The 23135-nt window shown below is 38.3% G+C and overlaps 1 protein-coding gene across 1 annotated transcript in view; it reads right to left on the bottom strand.

Annotated features, from left to right (window-relative positions):
• Nucleotides 1–22811, bottom strand: part of TACR3 (tachykinin receptor 3) — a 59012-nt gene extending 36201 nt beyond the window's left edge. Inside the window, exon 1 of the mRNA XM_039350684.1 lies at nt 22093–22811. Coding sequence (XP_039206618.1) covers nt 22093–22526 — 434 coding nt within the window. The 5' untranslated portion in view covers nt 22527–22811. The remainder of the gene's footprint in view (nt 1–22092) is intronic.
• Between the last annotated feature and the right edge of the window lie 324 nt (nt 22812–23135).

Below are 23135 nucleotides of genomic sequence, written 5' to 3'. Positions count from 1 at the left end.
AGACTCCTGCGAGTCCCTTGGACTGCAAGGCATTCAAACCGATCAGTCCTAGAAGAGATCAACCCCGACTGCTCTTTAGAAGGCCAGATCCTAAAGTTGAAACTCAAATACTTTGGCCACCTAATGAGGAAGGAAGGACTCACTGGAGAAGGGCCTAATGCTAGGAAAGATTGAGGGCAATAGAAGAAGGGGACGACAGAGAATGAGATGGCTGGATGGAGTCACTGAAGCAGTAGGTGTGAACTTAAATGGACTCCAGAAGATGGTAGAGGACAGGAAGATCTGGAGGAACGTTGTTCATGGGGTCGCGATGGGTCGGACACGACTTCGCAATTAACAACAACAATCCAATTTATAAAAATCATATCCCCCGAGAGACTTCCCTGATATTCTATTAATAATATATCATTCCTAGTTTTATTTTCCAAAGCTTGCAAATATATGCACATTTTAACTAACTTAATTTTATATACGGCAATGTTGTATACCTTATTTACGGTTTTTCTTGATAAATCCAATTCTTTTTTAATGGATGCTGGATAGATTTTTTAAAATAATAATTATAAATCTTTAAAGGGACATGGTATCTGCCTAAATGTTACCGTAAAAAGAAAAACACTGTATTTTAAGCTGCCTTCATTATACTAATGCATGTGGAAGGTAGAAAATAAATTGATGAAAACATAAACAAATCTTGGTTCCAATTCTTTCTCCATTCTTTCTTTGTTGCACTGGATTACTTCATTATACATTAAAAAACCTTGTTGTCCAAGGCTCGTAACATAAATATATAAAAATTAAGGGGAACTGTACTTTCTCCATGATATATAAATATGCATCTTCTCATTCACAATAAAAGCCTATTCAAAGGCCTTGGTTTCTGTGGTCAGACTGTGGTTCTTGCTCTTCTATACTGCTCCAACCCTCTCTGTGTGGGAATTTTAAATGCAGAACACTGATGGAAAGAACACACAGCAAGAGTCCTTATAGCTAGGCACTTACTGATACCTAGGAATCATACAGAATCTGTTCTAGACCATCCCACCTTTTCTTCCTGTTGCTTCATTTACTAAGGGAATCTAGTCTGTTCTTATAATCCAATAGTTCCTGGCAAGAGAGAACACAGCACCAAATATTCACTTATCTGATTTTTCTTTATGAGAATTTAACTCAGATGCAGTGGCAGGAAAAGTGAAAGGCCTTAGAAGACATCACATTTGAAATTTCCTCCATTATTACTCCTTCCCAAATCCTTCTTTAGAGCTATTCCCAATGCCTCGTGCAAGCCAGAAATAGAGTGTTAGTTGTATTAGTCCAGCTTTTCTTTCTGGCTTGATTTTTTTTTCAATTTTAAAACATCAATTGTAAATAAATAAATTATCTCTAACGTAATGTCAAAGCCTTTTCATAGAAAACATACTTCCAAATGTTAACCATTTTCTCTTTGATGATCTATGGTTCCTACAAGGAATGGTTAAAGAATTTGGCATACTTAGCATATAGAACAGAAAGCACAGGGTAGATGTAATAGCAGTCTTCAAATATCTAAAAGGCTGTCACACAGAAGAGGGAGTACACCTGTTTTCTATTGGTCCAAAATGCAGGACCATATCCACTGGATTAAAATTACAAGGAAGCAGGTTAAGATCTTTCCAACTATACAAGCTGTTAGCCCATTGAACAAATGGAGCATGAGGTGATGTGTTCTCTTTCATTAAAGATCTTCGAACAGACACTGGATGGTCATAGTGTATCCTACACTGAACAGGTTCAGTTCTGATGACCAGCAATGTCCTTTCTGATTCTTATGTTTTCTATGAATAATAAAATAATGCCAGTGAATCAAATGTATACCTTGGGGTTCATGAAAACAGCACACATGAGCACAAAGGCATTCTATGTCTCCAAATGGCGTCATAATCTCAAGATTAAAATAGACGACAAGGATGTTTGGGATTTTTAAAATACCCAAATCTCAAACTGAGCAGCCTCATGATTATTGGGGTTAATTTTTGGAATGATTATGGCAAGGCCATTTTGTGACCAATTTCATGATAGCATTTGGGAACTCACAAGGTGGGTAATTTTTGACCTGGAAAATGTATTATTATTTATAAAGACCTCCAGAAATGCTGAGAGGATTGTGTGTGATTAAAGGATAAACTTCCATCTGAATTGAAAAGTAAAAAATGAAAGCGAATTTGTCTCAGAAAGGTAAACTGTACAAATGGGTAATTCTGAAAAAAAAAACATAAATTGCATGGTTCTTTTCTCAAAAGCAATATTCACTATGTCAGTAATTCCCCAGATTATCCAAGGAACAGTAGAGGATGTTTTTAGCCATTTTTGAAAGGCACAATTGCTCAATACTAATTTTGTGAATTCAATATTTCCTTGGTCTAATTTGCTGTGTCTGCTTTAAAAATATGATACTTGAGTTGATTCTTGAACAGATTGACTAGACAGGTAAAATTTCAGAATGATTTTGAGAAATTATATCTATTTTTGTACTATTATTTGTGTAACTTTCACAACTTTTTTTTCCTTCTTAGGAAAAGCTTTCCTTCTAAGATAGAAATGGCAACATTATCACTCACAATTATTCAAAAATCTCCAGAATTTTCCCAATCCTTTTTGTTCTATCAAACATCTTTATTATGTTCATAAAGATTTAATTTTTGTTCTGCTTTAGCTGCTATCTATATTTCTATGGGCAATAAATTTTGCCAATAAAACACTGAATCTATATTTCAATATTGCAATATTCTGTTAGTGATTGCTTTATATGGATAAACTAAAACTACCTTATAAATATACATGGGGTGTGGGATAAAGAGACTTCATAAAATGGCAATCAGTAATGTACTGTATTTTTAATCTTTTGATAGCATCTGCTTGAACATGCAATGTAACAAACATAGCATAACCTTTATTGTCAGGAATGAAGCAGGTGATACAGTATCCAATGGTTTCCAGGCTTGTCTCTTATGGCTATGAAGAGAGTTGCAAATATCTAGTGGCTTGAAAAGATGGGAGAAAAATACCTTAGAATCAAAAACCCTTTCTTCACATTGGCTTTTGAGTGTGTACCAACATAAGCAGATTTTTATGCATGGTACCTTCCATTTAGTCTGCAAGAAAGAAACTAATCTAGCATATTGTGTCTATAACTCTTTTCTTGAGAAGCAAGTTCTTGAATATGGGATTAAGTGTCTGAAGCCTGAGTTATGAACACAGAAGTGCTGTGGAACTGAATATCCTCTCCAAGTCCATTCTAGGGGGCATAAAAGATACCAAATGAAAGATTTTGTTCACAATGAAATTTGAAAAACTCTATCATAATCTGCATTGATAAAAATCACACCTTGGCTGTTCATAGAAAATATATACAATGAATTCAAAGTAGAATCAGTAAAATTTTGAATAGCCATCTGTACCCTAAGCAAGAGATATGTCAATGGTAAAGGGCATCATATCATAAGTTCAATATCTGATAATAAGTAGCATGTGTTGGAAAAAAATGTTCTGTCTAAAATTCCCCAGAGCTCACAGCATCCCCCATATTTATGATATCTGTGGGTGCTGGAAATTTTAATTCAATAGCATTCATAAATCACAACTGCCTAGCTCTCTCACATCTGGATGGAAACATTAGGATAAACATTAGGAAGGATGAAGAAAACACCCCATCTGCTCATTTGCTATCAAAGGTCTAAATATCCAGATAAACTTTAAAAGTCCCCATTTCCCTTTTTACAGTTGTCCTAAAAAAACAGATCCATTTGCTCAAACCTACCAACATTTTCAAAAAAGAAGCCAAAAATTTTGCTCCCATCTTCTCTAATGATATTACAATATCATTGCCAAAACTTTAGCATCCACAATTGTTTTTTTTTTAAGTGTGACTCTTGTTTTTCTATTGACAAAGGAATTGAAATTATTCTTGGCCTGGGTAAGTCATATGAGAAATCTTTCATCAAGAGGTTTAGCCAACTCAGAACAAAATACTTCTTGGACCTGTATTGTGTTACAAAAGTATGCTAGGAAAATGGAATTTTTATCTCCTTAACAGTTTTAACTCTCCTTCATTTTCCTCCTGACTGTTGTTACACTAGGTAGCTCTTATGAAGTTTCATGGTTATAAGTATACTACACCCTATTGGGTGGTGAAAAGGCTCTACATTCTGCAGACTGTTTTCTCCAGGCTAACATGTTGCACTCAGCCACGCTTGCGCTAAAATTGTTTGTACTAGTGATGCTTTCAAAAGTCAAGAATCCTCCTGCGTTTTTTTTAGTATCAGTCTAGTTTTATCAGGTGTATGAAGGCAAAGGGATGCTAAATCGTAATAAGAATAACAAAGAATCTCATTTCCAGACTAATCATATCTTTGCAAATAAGAACATTTGACTATTTAAAAAGTCAGAAAATCCATTATCGTGTTTGCTGTTCTGAGAAAGGAGTTTAAACAGATAATCAATTTTAAGGAAGGGGGCTAGAAAGGAAAGGAAAATAGATTGCAGTAATATAAACAATTAACGTAGGAAAAGCTATAGATGCAGCACAGGCATTATTGCGTTGAGCGATTAACTAAAAGTGTTAATATGATCAGAAATACTGGCCTGAATTTAGGAGAAATTAGATCCATTTGTAAGAGGGAGCTATCAAACCTCGATTGCAGAAGGCTGAACAACCTTAGATGGTAACAAAGAGGTACAGAAAATCCAATCCTTTCCCCCCTGTATTAGTTCTCTACACTTCTGCAGCCCAGAATAATAGGCTTAGTTTAAGATATGTATAATATTTTTTTTGCAAATGAATGCCTCTGTTGAAATATGCTCTACATCATGTTCCAAGTTTGATATTTATCCGTTTCTTAGAAGAACCTCATGATAGCTAAGTAGCTCAAGAGGGAACAGATGCTACCTTCCCCACCCATTGACTGGATGAGCTGTATCTCCAGTTAGATGAAGAATGACTTGTACAACCAAAGTTTGTCAGATTTATAATGATTATAATGAATTGTCTGTTTTCACCTAAAGCTCTACCTTTCAAACTGCCATCTCCAATACATAAAAGGACAACATAACCAAATATTGATACAGTAAGACAATGAAGTACATTCTATTAACTTTAGTCACTTAGTGGGAGTTCTTTGAAGGCTCTCCCCTGTGGTCCAGCCATGGCTCTGGGTAACCTACTTGAAGCATGACAGTGTACCTAATGCTGTATTCTTTGATCGTGTCCTTATCCCTGACTTCACCATACTACTTCTCCCTATTGCTGTATTGCCTACTAAAATCCTAGGACAGTGGTGGCGAACATATGGCACGTGTGCCAGAGGTGGCACTCAGAACCCTCTCTGTTGGCACACACGCCACCAGTAGCAGGTGCATCAGGCCACCACTGCTGCCTGGAGCAGGAGTCCCACCCAACACAAAGGCGAAGCGGCCGACTAGCAAGCTTGAATAGAGGTGGTAGAGCAGAGGTCACCAACCATTGTTGATTGGTGGACTAGAAGAAAAGGGAGGGGGAAGCATTTTACATGCATGCATGTGTGCACAGGGCAGCGAGCATGCACGTGTTGCAAATGGGGTGGGGCTAGTGCCTATGTGATACTCACTAGCCCTGCCCCGTTCGTACATGGTGCAGCGCCTTGTATCTGCACCCCATGGCACAGCCGCTTTTGCACCTTGCAGCAAGGTGGCCCATTTTTTTTTTTTATTAAAAAGTTTTATAAATTTTACAGAAAATAAAAGACAATACAAAAACAAAAAACAACATATACAAATAAAAACAAACATTACCCAACAAAACCCCCCTTCCCCCACCCCTACCCAACCCCCCCCTTCCCCCCCCAGGGCCTCCCAGAGCAGAATATAGGCTTAATTAAAAAAAGTTAAAAAAAATTATATTTATATAAAAAAAGAATATAAAATAGAATATATATATATATATAAAGTTAAAAATTATGAAAAAACTATATAGTATTTTTTATATCAAATTTAAATTGTATGAATTTTATCCATTTATCCCAAACAGCAAGAAATTTCTCTTGCGTTTGACCCTTTAAGAAAGCCGAAATCTTTGCCATTTCCGCCAAATGAGACACTTTAAGAAACCATTCCTGCAATGTAGGCAAAGATTCCTTCTTCCAATATTGTCCTACTAACAGCCTCGCAGCTGTAATCAAATTTAACATCAATATAACCTCCTTTGTATCATAATCAATAACTATACCTAACAAAAATAATTGTGGAGTAAATTTTACCCTCCTTTTAAAAATTCTCTGGATATTCCACCATATCTTAATCCAGAATGCTTTTATCTCTCTGTACGACCACCAAATATGATAATAAGTAGCGTCCATACAACCACATCTCCAACATTTAGGTTGTAAGTCAGGGTACATAAAAGACATTTTTTGTGGATCAATGTGTGCACAGGGCAGCGAGCATGCACGTGTTGCAAATGGGGTGGGGCTAGTGCCTATGTGATACTCACTAGCCCTGCCCCGTTCGTACATGGTGCAGCGCCTTGTATCTGCACCCCATGGCACAGCCGCTTTTGCACCTTGCAGCAAGGTGGCCCATTTTTGTGCCAGAGGCGGCACTCAGAGGCGCCTCCCTGCCCCCCCCCATGAGGGCACCACAATGCTGATGCGGTCCTGGCACTTTGCGATAAATAAGTGGGTTTTGGGTTGCGGTTTGGGCACTCAGTCTCTAAAAGGTTCGCCATCACTGTCCTAGGATCTGCAGCAGCTCCTCCAATCCATTAACTTCCTAAACTTGGCATGGTTTCACAAGCTCAAATGAATTGAAATTAAATGAATGAAACTGATACATGCCTTATTTTCTCACAAGCACTCCTACCTACATACTTCTCAGAAAAAATCACATATCTCACAGTCTGGAAATATGTTCTATAGAAGCCTGCCTTTGGAAGATTTGAAGTGCTGTGACTAGTGACTTTGTCAATAGCTGTATAAAATTACAACTGATTTTGCTTTCTGCTCATCCCTATCCTTTTATATGAGTGTACAGGCAAAATCTACTTTTACTTCCCTTAGGGAAATATTTCTAGGATTTTACTTCAACCTGTACTCTTCTTAGTATGCACTCTCCATCATAAGAACTAGGGCAAACCACAGGTTCAAAATTATAGTGAAATCCCGCTTCCTGACAATTCTTACAGTTTCATGAAAATAATACACTTGGAGATATTAAAAGAGTGCTGGGATCAATGCTAAATACTACTCTATTAAAGCCCCATTTATTCTAGTACAACAGAAATAAGCTTGCATCACATAATTTAAAATAATGCAATAGTCTTCAAACAGATAGGCGCAGATTCATCTAAATGTGGCTAAGATGCATATGGAGCCTGTGCTTGGGTCACATACCACTTATATTTTCTAAGATTCTTTATATTTTTTTCTTTTTGAGTGCTGGCAGCAGGCAAGAATACAAATGTTTTTCCCCAATACACTAGAAATTTAAAGGCCGCAATTGCCACGACACCCATAATTCAACATTTCCTATTTCTCTGTAAGGAGACAAATCTCAAGTAATGAAGGAAGAGAAAGGAGGAAAGACATTCTTTACCATGTTCAAAGACCCATAACCAATATTATGAGCATTGGGTGGGTAGGTGGGGGGGGGAGAAGGAGAGATAATATTTATGAAGGCTTACTTTGCTGTACCTAAACACCTAAAGACGTTATGAGACTGATTAGTTCCATTTAGAAAAAGCATCAGAGCAGAACAAACTACATTCTGAATAGTGAGGGAGATAACAATAGGTGTTATCTCATAATGATGCAAATATGATGAAACATATGTCATGATGTGATGGTATAAACTTCCATGCTTGTAATATGTACAAATATTTGAATCATATGGTTTATCTTAACAGTACAATACACATTTTGTCATTTGCCAAGGGTGTCTGACTCTGCACAACAAAAGATGGCTGGATTTCTCTACTGCATTAAGCCATGGCTACTGAATGAAGACCTGGTTTCCCTTACTAGTTTACTGAATACAGCCCATTAGGCTAGGTGCATGCAACTGCTAAACCATATTATGGCATAGTGTACTATATGAATCATATTAGTGTGAGCTTTTTAAGATAAACTAGAACATACAGCCAAAGTTAATAGAAACCATGACTTATGTGAACATATTTAATGTCTTGTTTATGCTCATACTGCTATCCTGATTATAAGCCCAACTGTCTACTGATGTGCAAGAAGAGTATGTTACAGTGAAAAAGGCCAGAAAAGTAAATATTTTTCAAATGCATGTTGCTTATATATGAAATTCATTATTTATTAATCATATTCCCATCTCACAAGAAACAAAGCTGACTGACATATCACAATCGATAAAAACGAGCATATAAAAACAATCATTATAAAATCCTAAAAATATTAAAATATACAAACATTTGCAAAGGGCATGGTAGCTGGGAATTTTGGGAGTTGTAGTCTCAACTAGTCTGATGGAATCAGGAAAAGTCTGTGGACAAAACATCTGTTTGAAACTTAAGCCAAAGATTATTTACCTGAAGGTAATGTTTTGTTTCTGCCAGGCAACTAAACCACTAGCAATGCAATAAACTCCAATTTTCTTCCCCAGAAATACTTTAATATGTATCACAATGATAATGTGTAAAGCATTGTAGAACAGCAAAGTGGACTGCAGATTTCTGCCCTGGTGAATTTTATTTGAAGAGCATTGAGATAAATTATTGAACAAGCATTTTCTTTGATTAGACAACTCACAACTGGGACATTTTTTAATTGAAGAGATTCTCATTCCAATGTTCTATGCATGAAGCATCAAATATATTTTCCCTTATGTTTTAAATTCTCTCCCTTTTTGATTCTAGTAATCAATGGTCCATTCAGATTTACCATTTGTAAAAAAAAAAATGTTACTCATACTCATTACTGTAAAGATCAGCAAAAGAGACACTTGTGATATGCATTTTGTACACTGGAGGCATATAAAATTAATTATCCATAAAATGATTTTTTATGAACAAAAACAATTGCAGGGATCTCAAGGGGGCATATTAAAAAGAGAAAGAACCAATCTTCTTTAGCCAATATTTCACTTTAAAAAGTATGAATATTCTTCTGTCAAAATTCAGGAGAAATCATCAACTTAGAGTTCCCACAGCTTTAGTAATGTAAACATCAGAGACTTCTGCAAATTTTATTCTTTCAAAATCTGTGCATAACTATCTCTATACAACTTGCAAGGAATAGAAAGCTGCAGGGAAAGGAGGAAAATATATCACAGTTTGTAGGCTTGAACATCATTTTAAAAATAATGCACATAAACCAGATGTAGGAAAAAGAATTCAACTCAAAAGAGCTTTCATACCAATCCACGCAGATCTTATTTTTCTGATATATAGTTTGTACTTTAGTGAGATTTATACTCCAGGGCAGCCAAAACAGGAATTCCATTCTCCTGATATTTTCATTAAACAAATTGAAATATACAAACATGAATCAAAGATATATCAAAAACGGATTTCACCATCACTTTATAAGTCAAGAATATGTAACTTGGATTATAGCCAGCAATATTTCTTGACATTGGCCAACTGATGGCTTAGTGAAGAAAAGCAAGACAGAAGGACTACAATTTCTTAGTACAATAACTATTAGCTATGGTAATTCGGAGCCATGTTGCCTATAAACATGAAGACTACAGAACTATCACAGTTAATAAACATCAATGGGCTTATTTTCCATTCTTTCTTTATTTTTATATTTACCTCTTTAAAGCCATTTTATCCTTGGGCATTGCCACAGGGAAATATATCAGTTATACTACACAGGTCATTGACACAAGATGGTGACAAATCCATGTTTTGATGGTTTACTAGTGACGGCATACTAAATCAAAAATCTGATTGCAATTCTATCCCTCATAGCTACTTGTTAATTACTGCCCAAAATGAAAGATAAGTCAGATTTCTTTCTCTGCCTTTGTCACAAGCTGAGCAATGTCACAAGGTTGATACCCTGGGCTTTGCCTTAGGGATCAAGAGCAATGACAGCTTGTCATAGCTTCACAGAGCTTCAGTGATACATAAAACCTAAGGAAATGAAGAGACACTAATGTGATAGTTCCCAAACCAACTTTCATGCATTGTTTAAGGATTCAAAATATGCTACTCGGATACAGATGCAATACTTCATGGAGCCTAGCCAATCTAGAATTTTTCCAAGTAGAAATTGGAAGATTAAGCTGTATTTTCAGCAGTTGTCTCCTGACTTTACACTGGTGTCAGTTTTGAAATGAATGCAGAAAGAGAACATCTGATGGACAATGCTGAAAATCAAAAGACTTCTGATTAGCAAAATATTGTAGTGCACAAAGTGTGCGCACTTAGGATTGAAGGTAGAAATGTGGCATGGAGCACCCATAAGAATACATGTAGCACAGGTCTATAAGTTCTTCAATCCAACACATCAGTTCCTGCAATTGTGTTTCAGACAGCCATGCAACTGCTTTAAAGAGTTACATGTGGGTGCTATGTACATATCATTGCACATTCTGACACTTCTTTTCAGCTCTGAATCCAAAATCCTAATGTGATAATGTGATAGCCATCAGGGGATGAGCTTGACCCCTGATGCTGTTGTCTTTATATTTATATGAAAAATGATCCTATTTGAGTTGGAGAAAAAAAGATAATTTGAGAAAGTGTCTCAGGTTTGACCTTTCCTAGTTCCCTTATAGATAAAGAGATGGAGGGCGGAGGTGCATACAGACTTGCAAGGGTCTTTCACTGTAATCCTATCATAAACGTAGTGTTGGCATTCATACGTTTGGTTTCCTAGTATGGTCTACTTCAAAGGCCTATAACAATCTTTCACCAAAATGCAAAGATAGCCACTGGTATCCCAAATATTTATTTCAATAATCATACTTATATTTATTATATTAATGGAGAGGGATATTGATTTCACTAATGTGTGCCCATAATCTTTCAAGTGCCATTCTGCACTTGGCTAACCACAACAGACCTATTACCAAACTGTTACCAAACGTTTCAGAACTAAGATCACCAGTTTCCTGCTATGTGGCACAAAGACTTGTTACACTCATGACCTAAATTCCAATGGGACAGCCCAGTCCAAATTCTGGTTTTGCTCCGAATGCCCTGCTAGATTGAAATCCGAGGATTATCTCTTTGCATATCTACTTGCTGTTTTGCTGGATTGATGCACTGGTTTAAACTACAGTGAAAATCCTCACCTGATTGATTTTTAGCATGTTTTCATATCCCTGAAGATAGATTGCAGCAGACTTAAAATATTAAAAGGCTTTCACTTCATTATTTGATACCACTTAGTTCCAGGAGAGGCTGGTCCGAACTGGAACAATGGGTTCTTCACACAGACATTCAAGATGGTTTCACTAAAGCTCCTTCCCACTTTGTGCATGCAACAATATTGTAGTGGAATTATTTATCTAATGCTAAGTAATTAGCAAATATCTTTTGAACACAGGAGAGATTTTGCCTGTTACAGGGTCCTGTCAACTTTTCTGGAGGAACGAATCTGACTTTGTTCTCGTCTGCTGGAAGAAAGAGAGTTTCTTGTGTACTCTTGCAATGCCCCTTGTGCACAGTTTAGCAAACTGAATTAATAATGCATCTTCATCTATAGCTCAGGAGAGGAGATTATTAGCTTCCTCTTCACTGACAAAACATCAGGTATTTCCAAAGGGATCATACAATGTGTTGTAATTGCTGCAGCTGTTAGACATTTAACTGTCTAGTAATTTTGTTAATTTGCATGTTTCTTTAAAAAAATTGATTTGCCTGTCTACGTACAATTTTATTTATCATTTTTTAACTATGTTAATATGTGCATCTCTCTCTTTGGTTCACATGCTTTGCTCTTTTACCATAAAATCAATTAAAACAAAGTTGCTAGAAAATTAGTGCTACAACCTTCAGCAGTAGTCTTTCCTGTTCACTTTCATGCATTACAACTCAAGCAAAGCAATAATTTGGAAGAACTGCTGTGTTTTATATTGACTAGCACTATTTATTCTCTTTATCCTCTTGAAATGAACTCTTTAAATCTCTGCCCCCTTACTATTGGAAACAAAATAATGCCATTCAAACTTTTATCTTCCTTCTCTGGGAAATACACGATTATTATAGAAATATTTTATCCTGCCCTGTCACATGAAAAAAAAAAATAAAGCATTTGTGATCGACATGGGTGAACATAAATCCCATTATTTTTAAAACAAGCAATAAAAAAGGGCTGCTAAGAAAACCAATTACAATATCAAAACTTGGCTTTAAAAACTTATCTGAATTTGAAAAATTTCTTCTAGGCAGCTGAAAGAGGGGCACAGAAGTAAGAGTTTCATAACTTAGAGGCTGAAAGTATATTGAGATGTTCTGCTGTAACCAACCTTGGACATTTTAACAGCAAACACTAGCACCTTGAATTACTGTATAAATAATGAAAATGATAATAATGATAATAATAATAAAGTTGGAAGGGACCTTGGAGGTCATCTAGTCCAACCCCCTGCTCAGGCAAGAAACCCTATACCATTTCAGACAAATGGCTGTCCTGTCTCTTCTTAAAAACTTCCAGTGTTGGAGCATTCACCGCTTCTGGAGGCAGGTTGTTCCACTGGTTAATTGTTCTAACTGTCAGCAAATTTTTCCTTAGTTCTAGGTTGCTTCTCTCCTTGATTAGTTTCCATCCGTTGCTTCTTGACCTGCCTTCAGGAGCCTTGGAAAATAGCTTAACTTCTCTTCTTTTTGTCAGTCCCTGAGATATTGGAATACTGCTATCATGTCCCCCCTCATCCTTCTCTTCATTAAACTAGATATACCCAATTCCAGCAGCCTTTCCTGTACATTTGGTTTTTCTTGCCTAAATGTAGAACCTTACTTTTTTCACCATTGAATTTCATTTTGTTAGATAGCGCCCAGTGTTCAAGTCTGTCCAGATCCTCCTATATCCTAAGCCTGTCTTCTGGAGTGTTGGCTATTCCTGCCAGCTTGGTGTTGTCTGCAAATTTAATGATTTCTCCATCTATCCCCTCATCCAAATCATTGATGAAGATGTTGAAGAGCACTGGGCCCAGAACAGAGCACTGGGGCACCCCACTACATACTTACCTCCATGTAGATGTGGTTCCATTGAGGACCACACGCTGAGTATGGCTGGTGAGCCAGCTACGGATCCATCTGGTGGTGATGCTGTCTGAGCCACATTTTTCTATCTTATCAAGTAGTAGATTGTGATCTACTTTATCAAATGCCTTACTGAAGTACAAGTAAATTATATCCACAGCATTCTTCTGATCCACTAATTTTGTCACTTGGTCAAAGAATGCAATAAGATTTGTCTGGCATGATCTGTTTTTGACAAACCCATGTTGGCTTTTAGTAATGACTTTATGTGCCTCTAGGTGTTCGCTGATTCATTGTTTGATTATCTTTTTCAGAATGTTCCCAGGTATTGAGGTCAGGCTGATAGGTCTGTAATTTCCTGGGTCCATTTTTTTTCCTTTTTTGAAGATGGGAACTACATCAGCTCTTTTCCAGTCCTTCGGTAGTTTCCCAGTGCTCCAGGATCTTTGAAAAATATAGTTCAATGGTTCTGAGATCACATCTGCCAGTTCCTTGAGAACCCTAGGGTGTAATCCATCTGGTCCTGGTGATTTGAACTTGTCTAGGCTGGACAGTTGCTCACTTACCATTTTCTTGCCTATCTTAACTTGTATTTCTATTCTGTTTTTTATGGCACTATTTTTGATAGGTTGGTCTGTTTTTTCCCTTTGTGTAAAGACAGATGCAAAAAAGGAGTTAAATAGTTCTGCTTTCTCCCTGTTGCTTGTCACCTTCTTGCCACTTTCCCCCACTAATAGACCAATCATTTCCTTCCCTTTTTTCTTGTTTTTTTACATGTTGAAAGAAGCCTTTTTTGTTATTTTTGACTTTGGTTGCAAGCCTTAGTTCATTTTGAGCCTTAGCTTTCCTCACTTCATCTTTGCAGGCTTGGGCTATTTGCTGATATTCCACCTTATTTATGTGCCCCTCTTTCCAGTTTTTATACTTGTCCTTTTTGTCTTTCAATTTATCAGAGAGTTCTTTATACAACTATTCTGGTTTCTTTTGAGAGCTGTTATTTTTCTTCTTTATTGGCATTGTGATAGACTGGGCTTTTATAATCTCACTTTTAAAATTTTCCCAAGCTTCTTGAGTTGTTTTCCCCTTGAGGATTCTCATCCATGGAATCCTTCCCAAGCACTCTCTAAGTTTATTGAAATTAACTCTCTTTAAGTCCAAGTCTCTAGTTTGACTGTGTTCTATTGCTTGTGCTTCCATAATGTTGAATTCCAATATTGCATGATCACTTCCTCCCAAGCTTCCTGTGGCTTCAACACCTTCTATCATTTCATCTGTGTTAGTGAGAATTAGATCCAAAATGGCTAATCCCCTAGTTCCCTTCTCTACTTTTTGGGAGACAAAATTGTCTGCTACGTTTGCAAGAAATCTGTTTGATCTTCCACTTGGTGCAGAATTTGTCTCCCAGTTGATGTCAGGGTAGTTAAAGTCCCCCATTACTATTGTGATGTGCTTCCTACATACCTTAGTTAGCTGACTAGCAAAAAGTTTATCTATTTCCTCTATTTGGTTGGGTGGCCTGTAGTATACACCTATGGTAATGTTGTTTTTTTCCCCCTTTTATATTGACCCAAATGCATTCAAGACAGTTTTCATCATTGTTGTGCTCTATTTCTGTAGAGATGTAGTTATTTCTTACATACAGAGCAACTCCATGTCCTCTTTTATTTGGTCTGTTTCTTTTAAATAATTTAAATCCATCTAGCTGTGTGTTCCATTCGTGGGTTTCATCCCACCATGTTTTTGTAGTGGCAACAATATCATATCTGCCCTCATTATGACAATTTGCCATGGCCAACTTGCCATGGCCAGCTCACCACAGCCAACTTGCCACGAACAACTTGTTGCAGCCAACTCACTGTAGGCCAATTCACCATGGCCAACTTGCCACAGGACACTAATATCAAAGAAATGGTGCAATACAATCATTAAAGAGGGGATGCAAAAACAGGGACAAAATTTTAAATGACAAAATTTAAAATATTTTTTAATTTATTTTAGATAATTAAATTGAATTGTTAAATTGCCCCCTCAGCAAGTTGTCCCACAGCAAGTTGGCCACAGCACGTTGTCCTGCATTGAGTTGGCTGTTGTGAGTTGACTGCAGCAGGTTGGCGGTGGCAAACCGGCCACAGTGAATTGGCTGTGGTGAGTTGTCCCATTCCATTCCCCTGTCAGTCATGTCTGACTGTAAGAGGCGGTGCTCATCTCCCTGTCTCTCAGCTGAGGGAGCCAGCATTGTTTGAAGACACTTCTGTGGTGATGTTGCCAGCAGGACTTCAATTATACCCTAAATGAAAACTGGCAGCCACTACAATTATTTTCAAAATATCCACCCATATGGAAGCAACAGCTAACTTTCTATTCAGTCTGGATCAACTAAATGCAGTCTGTTAGAGAATGTATAACAATAATTCAAACTAAAAGAACTGTGCCACCAAGGCTAAACAGAAGCAGATTCTGTTAGTTGGCACATTGGTCAAAACTGGACAAAATCTATCTGGCCAGTTGGAAACTCCATGATAAACAAAAAATTATTAAGAATCAATAAGCTGTGATGTTTGATTCTAAAGGTGAATGCTATCTCATCCAAAATCTTCATATCCTGGAAAATGTGTCTCACCTAGATTAAGCTAGAATTTGTCTGAAATAAGCTTCAATTTGTTTACCCTTATTAAGCTGTAATAACAATCAGTAGTAATTCAGAACAGAAACAGACTCTTTAGAATGTGGTGGAAAGAAAAGAGTGTGCTGTAGTTTGCATGCCAATTACAGCTCGATCCAGATCTCCAGCTGATGTCTCCAAGTGCTTTTGTGTAATTTTAGCAACTGCTGTGAAGGGAGTTTCCCGACCAGCCTATCTGTTTTGTGTGGTGTATCAGAATGAACTTTACTGTTTTGGTGCTGAAGGGAGCAGATAGAAAAAGTGGGCATGTCTTACTTAACAGCCACCTTGTTTAGCAATAGATATTCTGGTCCCAATCATAAGGCAATGACTATTTTCATTGGCAAGTACTAAGATGTTAAGAGTTAACCATTAAGGATCTTTGTTGCAGGCAATCAAAGGTGGCCCTGGCAAAGGTCCTTCGTTTAAACAAAGGAATTATCTTAACAGAATAACAGAATTGGGGGGGACCTTGGAGGTCTTCTAGTCCAACCACCTGCTCAGGAAACCCTATACCATTTCAGACAAATGGTTGTCTAATATCTTCTTTAAAAACCTCCAGTGATAGAGCACCCACAACTTCTGGAAGCAAGTTGTTCCACTGATTAATTGTTGTAATAGTCAGGAAATTTCTCCTTAGTTCTAGGTTGGTTCTCCCCGTGATTAGTTTCATTCCATTGTTTCTTGTCTTGCCTTCTGCTGCTTTGGATAATAGGCTGACCCCCTCATCTTTGTGGCAGCCCCTTAGATATTGGAACACTGCTACCATATCACCCCTAGGCATACCCAGTTCTTGCAACCACTCTTCATATGTTATATCCTCCAGTCTCCTAATCATCTTTGTTGCTCTTCTCTACACTCTTTCTAGAGTCTCAACATCTTTTTTATATATGAAACATCTACAAGAAAATAACTAAGCTCAGAGAGCACCAAGGACCCACAGAATACTATTTCTGAGGTCACTATCCAGAGCTAGCAATAAAATAAATGCAAAAGACTTACTCCATTCTAGCTGGAAACCTTTACTGTTTCCACAAAAAAAGAACATTTTTTCATAATGCATAATCCTGACCATGCCCCAAACACCCTTTTTAAAAAATCAAAAAGAAGTAAGTATATACAGTATTACAATGAGGAAGACTGGGAGAGAAATGCATTATCAGATGGCAACATTTACACTGGAAGTTACACTATTGTTATTTTAAACCTTTAGGAATTACTCCTGGAGATTGGGGACAGTCTTCTGTGATTTTTGATTTTTTCGGGCCTGGGCCTGAAAATTGTTTTCACTATTTTGGCTTTCAGAATATGCTTAAAAGTTAAATTGCAATCTTGTGTTTTCTGAATGGTACTGGGGTTGCACTAGTAGGACTATAATACAGTTCTCTCATTATTTGACAGTAGCATGAATCAAAAGAGCTCAAAACATTTCAGAATGCTGAAATTCAAAACTGGTACAGAAAGACATGAGTACACTAAAATCACACACAGAAGAATTTTTTTTCACAACTATCCCAAGTATCTATAATTGTTACCATTTGGGAAAAATATAATGGGTCCCTTTATGAAAGGCCAACTCTGCCAGAGTGAAAAATTGTTGTTTCACAAATTAGCTGAAGCACTGAAGCAATTTGAATTTTAATTCCTCTTTCCTTACTCTGCACGCAAATGGAATAAAGAATTTCAAGAGGCTATGGATGCACCTTTCCACATGTATCACAGAAATGTATAAATTTTAACATCAACAAAATGAGAGAAGGCTCAAACACTGTTATTCTCTATCAATACTTCAAGCTAATTTAATATAGATTAATTGGATGCTTTCTTTTATGCTTTTAAGATATTTTATTTTTATGAACGTCTATGAATTCAGGGAAAATTGAGGGCTCCTCAGGCAAATCAAGTAACCAAGGAATGAATGAATACAAATATATGTGGATGTAGTGCTGACTTTTAGAGGTGCAGATCTTAAGCATCATATATCATTAGCAATAGCTCATTCTCTGGCTACCAATATAAGGGATAAAAAGAGAGGAAATATCATTAATAAAGACCTTGGCTTGGTTTTATCAGCAAACAATATGCTGAGTTCTGAGAATATTGTTTTGATCCATTAAAAACACTCCCTATTTTAACACCAATCAGTGGCAATGTAGCAGAACAAACTGGTCCGTTTGTAAGCTTAATGGACCATATGACATTGCATCTGCATAGAAAGAAAATTATTCCTGGATAAACACTATATCTGTCAGCATGATTGCAGAATAATTAATTTGATGAAGCATGCTTCAAAATCTTTTCCTTTACTAATGTCATAAACTTCGCAAGAAAATTGCAGAAATATAGCAGAATCAGCTAAATGTTTGAAAGACACAGCTTTCATCTTAGGGTCAAACAAGGATCTACATTCAGCCTTCTTCACTGGCAGCTATTGCCAATAAGGTGGCCGAAGGGAATGTACTGCAGAACTGACGTACAAATGGTCGTCATTTAGATATCACAGCTGGGATCTGCAACTTGTTGTTAAGTGAAGTGGTCACCAAGCGAAACTGTGACTGTGCTTATGATTTTATTTTAGCTTTCCTTTGCTTTACAGACCTGTGAAGGTCATAAATGCAAGGTTTGGCTACAAAGTTACTATTACATCACTGTCGTAACTGTGATCAGTCACTAAATGAGGCAGTTGCTAAATGAGAGCCACCTCTATTTGTTCATCATTTGTTCACCACTTATGATATAGTGATGCAATTAATACTTTTCCTTCAGCTATAGTGATGGGGCTGAGCACATTTTTGCATGAAGAAAATTCCTACTTCAAGTTCTGCCATCACCAATATAAAGTGGCTCAGAGGGAAGGGATGGGAAAGACCATTCCGTGAAAACATGAATGAACAGTTGCTGCCACAAATATACGGAATGCCTTACATGTTAAAATCTCCAACTGCTTTACCTAAAGCATTTATTATATTAACAAACAACAAAATCTGCTCTTTCCCTCCAAGACACAGTCCAACCACAAGCAAAACTAATGAATGAACATTGATGTCAAAACGGCCCCCAAGCAATAAAATTTATATACACCCTGATATATTTACAATGGTAAAAAATAACCCTTATACGGTGATAAAATCCTAAATCTATACACCCAATTTTTCCTGCCAACCAGAAAGATTTATAACAAAACAGTCTCATCACCTTACTTTACTAACCACCATTCTCAACACCTGCTCCTAATCAGTCTCTCTTATTAAAAGTTTTCAAATCTTTCTCAAATGCATCAAGAGGTGTGAAGCTCGAATGGGTCAGGAAGAGAATTCATTGGTCTAAAATTGGCCCTACCAAACTGCCTGTTGTCTTAAGCAGCAAATGCTACTAAAAGGGTTATGGCAATGATGTTAAAGAACAGAAGAATATATGCAACAGAAAAGCTAACTTGCACCCTCTACCCACTGCCAACCAGAAGTCATTCTAGCTCCTTTCTAGATGTGGAATGAGGGGAATGAGAGTGGTCAGCAATTTCTTTGTACTTGACTTCAAAATCTCTTGGGTTGATTGAGTTAATGACAGTTATGAAGTATTTATTATATTTGCTTTCAGCTTTCCTTCAAACTGAAAACAAGGCAGTGATTGTGAGGTTTGCAAGTTATTTAGCTTCCCGGCATTGACTGCAGCTATTGCTGCTTGACTTCATCAAGGGAGCATATGCATACCTTGTGCTTTTAATCTAGAATCTTAAATTATACTGCTATTGTTATTGCATAAGTATTAAAAATTGAACGATTGGGTAAGACTCTTCTCTGACACACTTTGTTCATCCTGGAACTCAAAGTGGCATACAAGGAATGGCAATATGTCTTGGTATAAAAATCTAGGACAGCTCAAGAATACCATTTTAATATATCTCATTATAATGTGTCTTTGTTCCATCTCAGAGCTCAATGAAATCTTCATGTTTTAAAGGTGAGCAATAACTGAATATACTTAGTACTGGATCTTCTAATCATCTCTCACTCCCTGAGATTGTGTAGTCAAAATTACATTTGTTGCCTCATCACTTCATCTGCAAGGTTCTTCAGATCTTCACCATTCAATTCCAGCTACACTTTATTATTTAAAAACAGAAAAAGAAACCCTCCATAACATGAAATGGATCTGGGCATATATACAGTATGTATGTCAAATTGACACTTGCAAATTAAATTGTATTAATTTTAGATTAAATTTTAAGATAAATACAAGTGAGTTTTTCTCCCTCTTTCTAGCCACCAAACTGATACAAATGATTAATTCACAATAGTATCAGCAGGCAGTGAAGCTAGCAATCACCATGTGTTTATTTGAAATATATATGCCTATTCAAAAGTAACCCATTATGCCCATTGATCCACTAGTTAGAAATTAGGCTGAGTTAGACATGCAGATGCCCTTGAATATCTTCCATTTCCATCTACAAGACTGAGTTATAGTAGTTATCTAGTAAAACTTCACGGAATAAACCACTTTTAGAAAAACTGTATTTGGAGATGTGGAACAAGGTGGATTTTTGTCTGATCTAACAGGACTATTTTTATTTTCAATATTTCCCCCCCCCCTCCCCCAAGGGTATGGGAGATGAAGAGTCCAGGATCCAGTGACACATAGTATTGCTGGCTGTTATTTCAGTCCCAACAAGGGGCTTCAAAATATACAAGTGTGCAAATATATTATGTTTTTACATCTTCCAAAGAATGTGATACCTATCATAGGATAATTTCTAGACTGCTTTATGGACTTCCAAAGAGAGGCTAATTTTCAGCATATCAAAGTATTTTTCAGAATCAAATCCAAAGCACTGTATAGTCCAAATCATTATTTCCAAGTGAAGAAAAATAAAATGAAGATACTTTTGAAAACTTGAAAGTACCTGAGTGGAAAACCCAGTCATAAATGTCTAAGTTTGTTTATCTTCTCCAGAAATCGACATGTACAAACAAGATTATTTATCAGTTAGCAGTACATTTTAGAAATAGAGGTATTTCTTCATATCAAAGATAACAGAACTTCCTGACTCATGATGTTTTGCTGCCCGTTTGCTTTAGATTTTAAAAGGAAATAATAGGTACAAATGTAAAAGATATAATATATGGATCTCTCTTTCAGTTCTTCCTCAACTCCTCAAACCAGAATCCAGGCTTACTTCCTTTTACCAGCACAACAGTCCTGAGAGGTAGGTAAGGCTAAGCAAGATAATGGCTTGCTTAGCATTTCCAAGAGATATCCATAGACTTTGTCATACAGTAATTCTAGCCTGATCCATTATCTACAATCCCGATTTATGCATTTGCAAAATAACAATGCCTACCACTTGGTATATAAGGAATGCATCCCTTTTATTACTTAGATATATGACAGTATATCTAACTTCAATTAAAACAGGGGAAGATATTCTGTTTGCAACTTTGCATACATTGCACATGGGGTGGGGAGGAGAGAGGAACCAGTAATTCAGTAGATCTCCAAGTGGGTAAATTGGAAGAAGACAGAAAGACAGAAATTAGAACCATTGCAATAGAAAAAAAAAACCTACATAGAAAACTATGTTGGTGAAACTTTTTAAATTCAATTGAATTAACCACCCTATCTACCATCAACAATGCCCCCTCCTAGGGTTTCAAGGGGGTGGAATTTAGCTCTGCTAAGAAATGTGACATTGACAAGAGGGAAATTTGAATGGCTTGGTTTTCTAGAACTGATGAACTGCTCGCTGTCTACGGGTGCTTCAGTAGCGAGTGGGGGCTGTCCGTAGAAATGGTGCTGAAAAGGCTTCGGGTGGCAGGAGAAGAGGCTGAACTTTCTGCATAGCCTTTGAAGAAGATTTGAATCTAATGGGCCAACTGCCGCGATGGTTAAACAGAGCCTCTGAATCAGAGCGCTAGGAAAACGCTCCAGGGAGGGGAGGGGAGGGGAGGGGAGGGAGGCTCGCCTCGCCTCTTCGCACCTTTGCACGGTCCCACGTGGTCAGCCGCAAAAACACCGGGCAAATCCAGCTGCCCTCCCGACGAAGGCAGTCAGGTTTTTCTAAGCTTTTTGGGGCGCCAAGGCGATGCCAACTCAGGGCACGAGGTCTGCCCGTATATAAAGACAGGCAGAGAAGGAGGGGCGATGCCGGCAAACACGCTGGCTGCCCGGGATCGATCGGGTCCCCCAGCGCACTGACCGTGGGTCATCCCGACCCCTCTCCCCGCCGCCCCGCTCTCACCTGTCTACCGCGATGACCGTCATGGAGTAGATGCTGGCGAAGACGGCGGTGATGGGGAAGAAGTTCTGGAAGCGGCAGTAAGCCTCCCCGAAGTACCAGTCTCCGTGGAGCGCGTAGATAAAGTTGACCAGGGTGTTGAAGGCGGCCACCGAGGCGTCGGAGAAAGCCAGATTGACTAGAAAGGAGTTGGTCACGGTCCGCATGCGCTTGTGGGCCAGAATGATCCAGATCACCACCAGGTTGCCGAAGACGGCCACGGCCACCACCACGCCGTAAGCCAAGGACCAGAGCGCCAGGCACCAAGCCGGCTGCACGAACTGGTTGGAAAAGTTGGCCGCCGGCGACGACCAGTTACTCCCCGCTGGTGCGGACAGGCTGTCGTTCCAGCCGCCCAGCTCGGCGCCGCTCCAGTTGGCCGCGGGGATGGAAGTCATTCTGGCTCGGAGGAACGGCCCGCCTTTCTCCACCCTCCCGATCCGGGAGCCCGGGCAAGCGCCTGCTGGGGAAATCAGAGAGTCTTCCCCCGCACACACACAGATGGGCGCCGCGGCGGTGCTCTTCCCCGGAATGCCGGTCGGAGAAAGGGGCGAGCGGTCGTCGAAGCCACTTATATAGCCTCGCGGAATCCGGAGTTGAGGATGATCGACTCCATAGGCTGCTGGGGCGGCTTCTCCCCTCCTTCCTGTGTTCGGTCCCTCCCCTTGGCTGGTTTTGGCCAGCGGCGGGCGCTTTGAGGAGACCCCACCGAAACGCTGTGGTTGCCTTTCTTCGACCCATAACTGATACTAACCCCTGCGGAAAGCCCTTCCGCGCCCATCTTCCCCACCGCCAGCGCAACACAGCTTCTCACCTTCTCTCTCTCCTTTCAGCCGTCTGAAATCTCGTGCGACTCTAAAGCCACTCGCTCGGACTCCGGGGCCAAGGATCCAGGGGAGGAATGGTAACCGCCAAAGATGTTTCCGAATTTCACCTAAAGATGCTCAAACTTCACAGAGTGAACATAGATTCTGGTCAAATACCCTGTCCACGTAGATTAGTATACA

Source organism: Crotalus tigris, unplaced genomic scaffold, assembly GCF_016545835.1.
Source record: "Crotalus tigris isolate CLP2741 ecotype Arizona unplaced genomic scaffold, ASM1654583v1 scf7180000018350.1424685, whole genome shotgun sequence".
In the NCBI taxonomy this organism is placed as follows: Eukaryota; Metazoa; Chordata; class Lepidosauria; order Squamata; family Viperidae; genus Crotalus; species Crotalus tigris.
The sequence above is the reverse complement of the archived record's forward strand: the minus strand, read 5'-3'. Positions and strand labels throughout refer to the sequence as shown.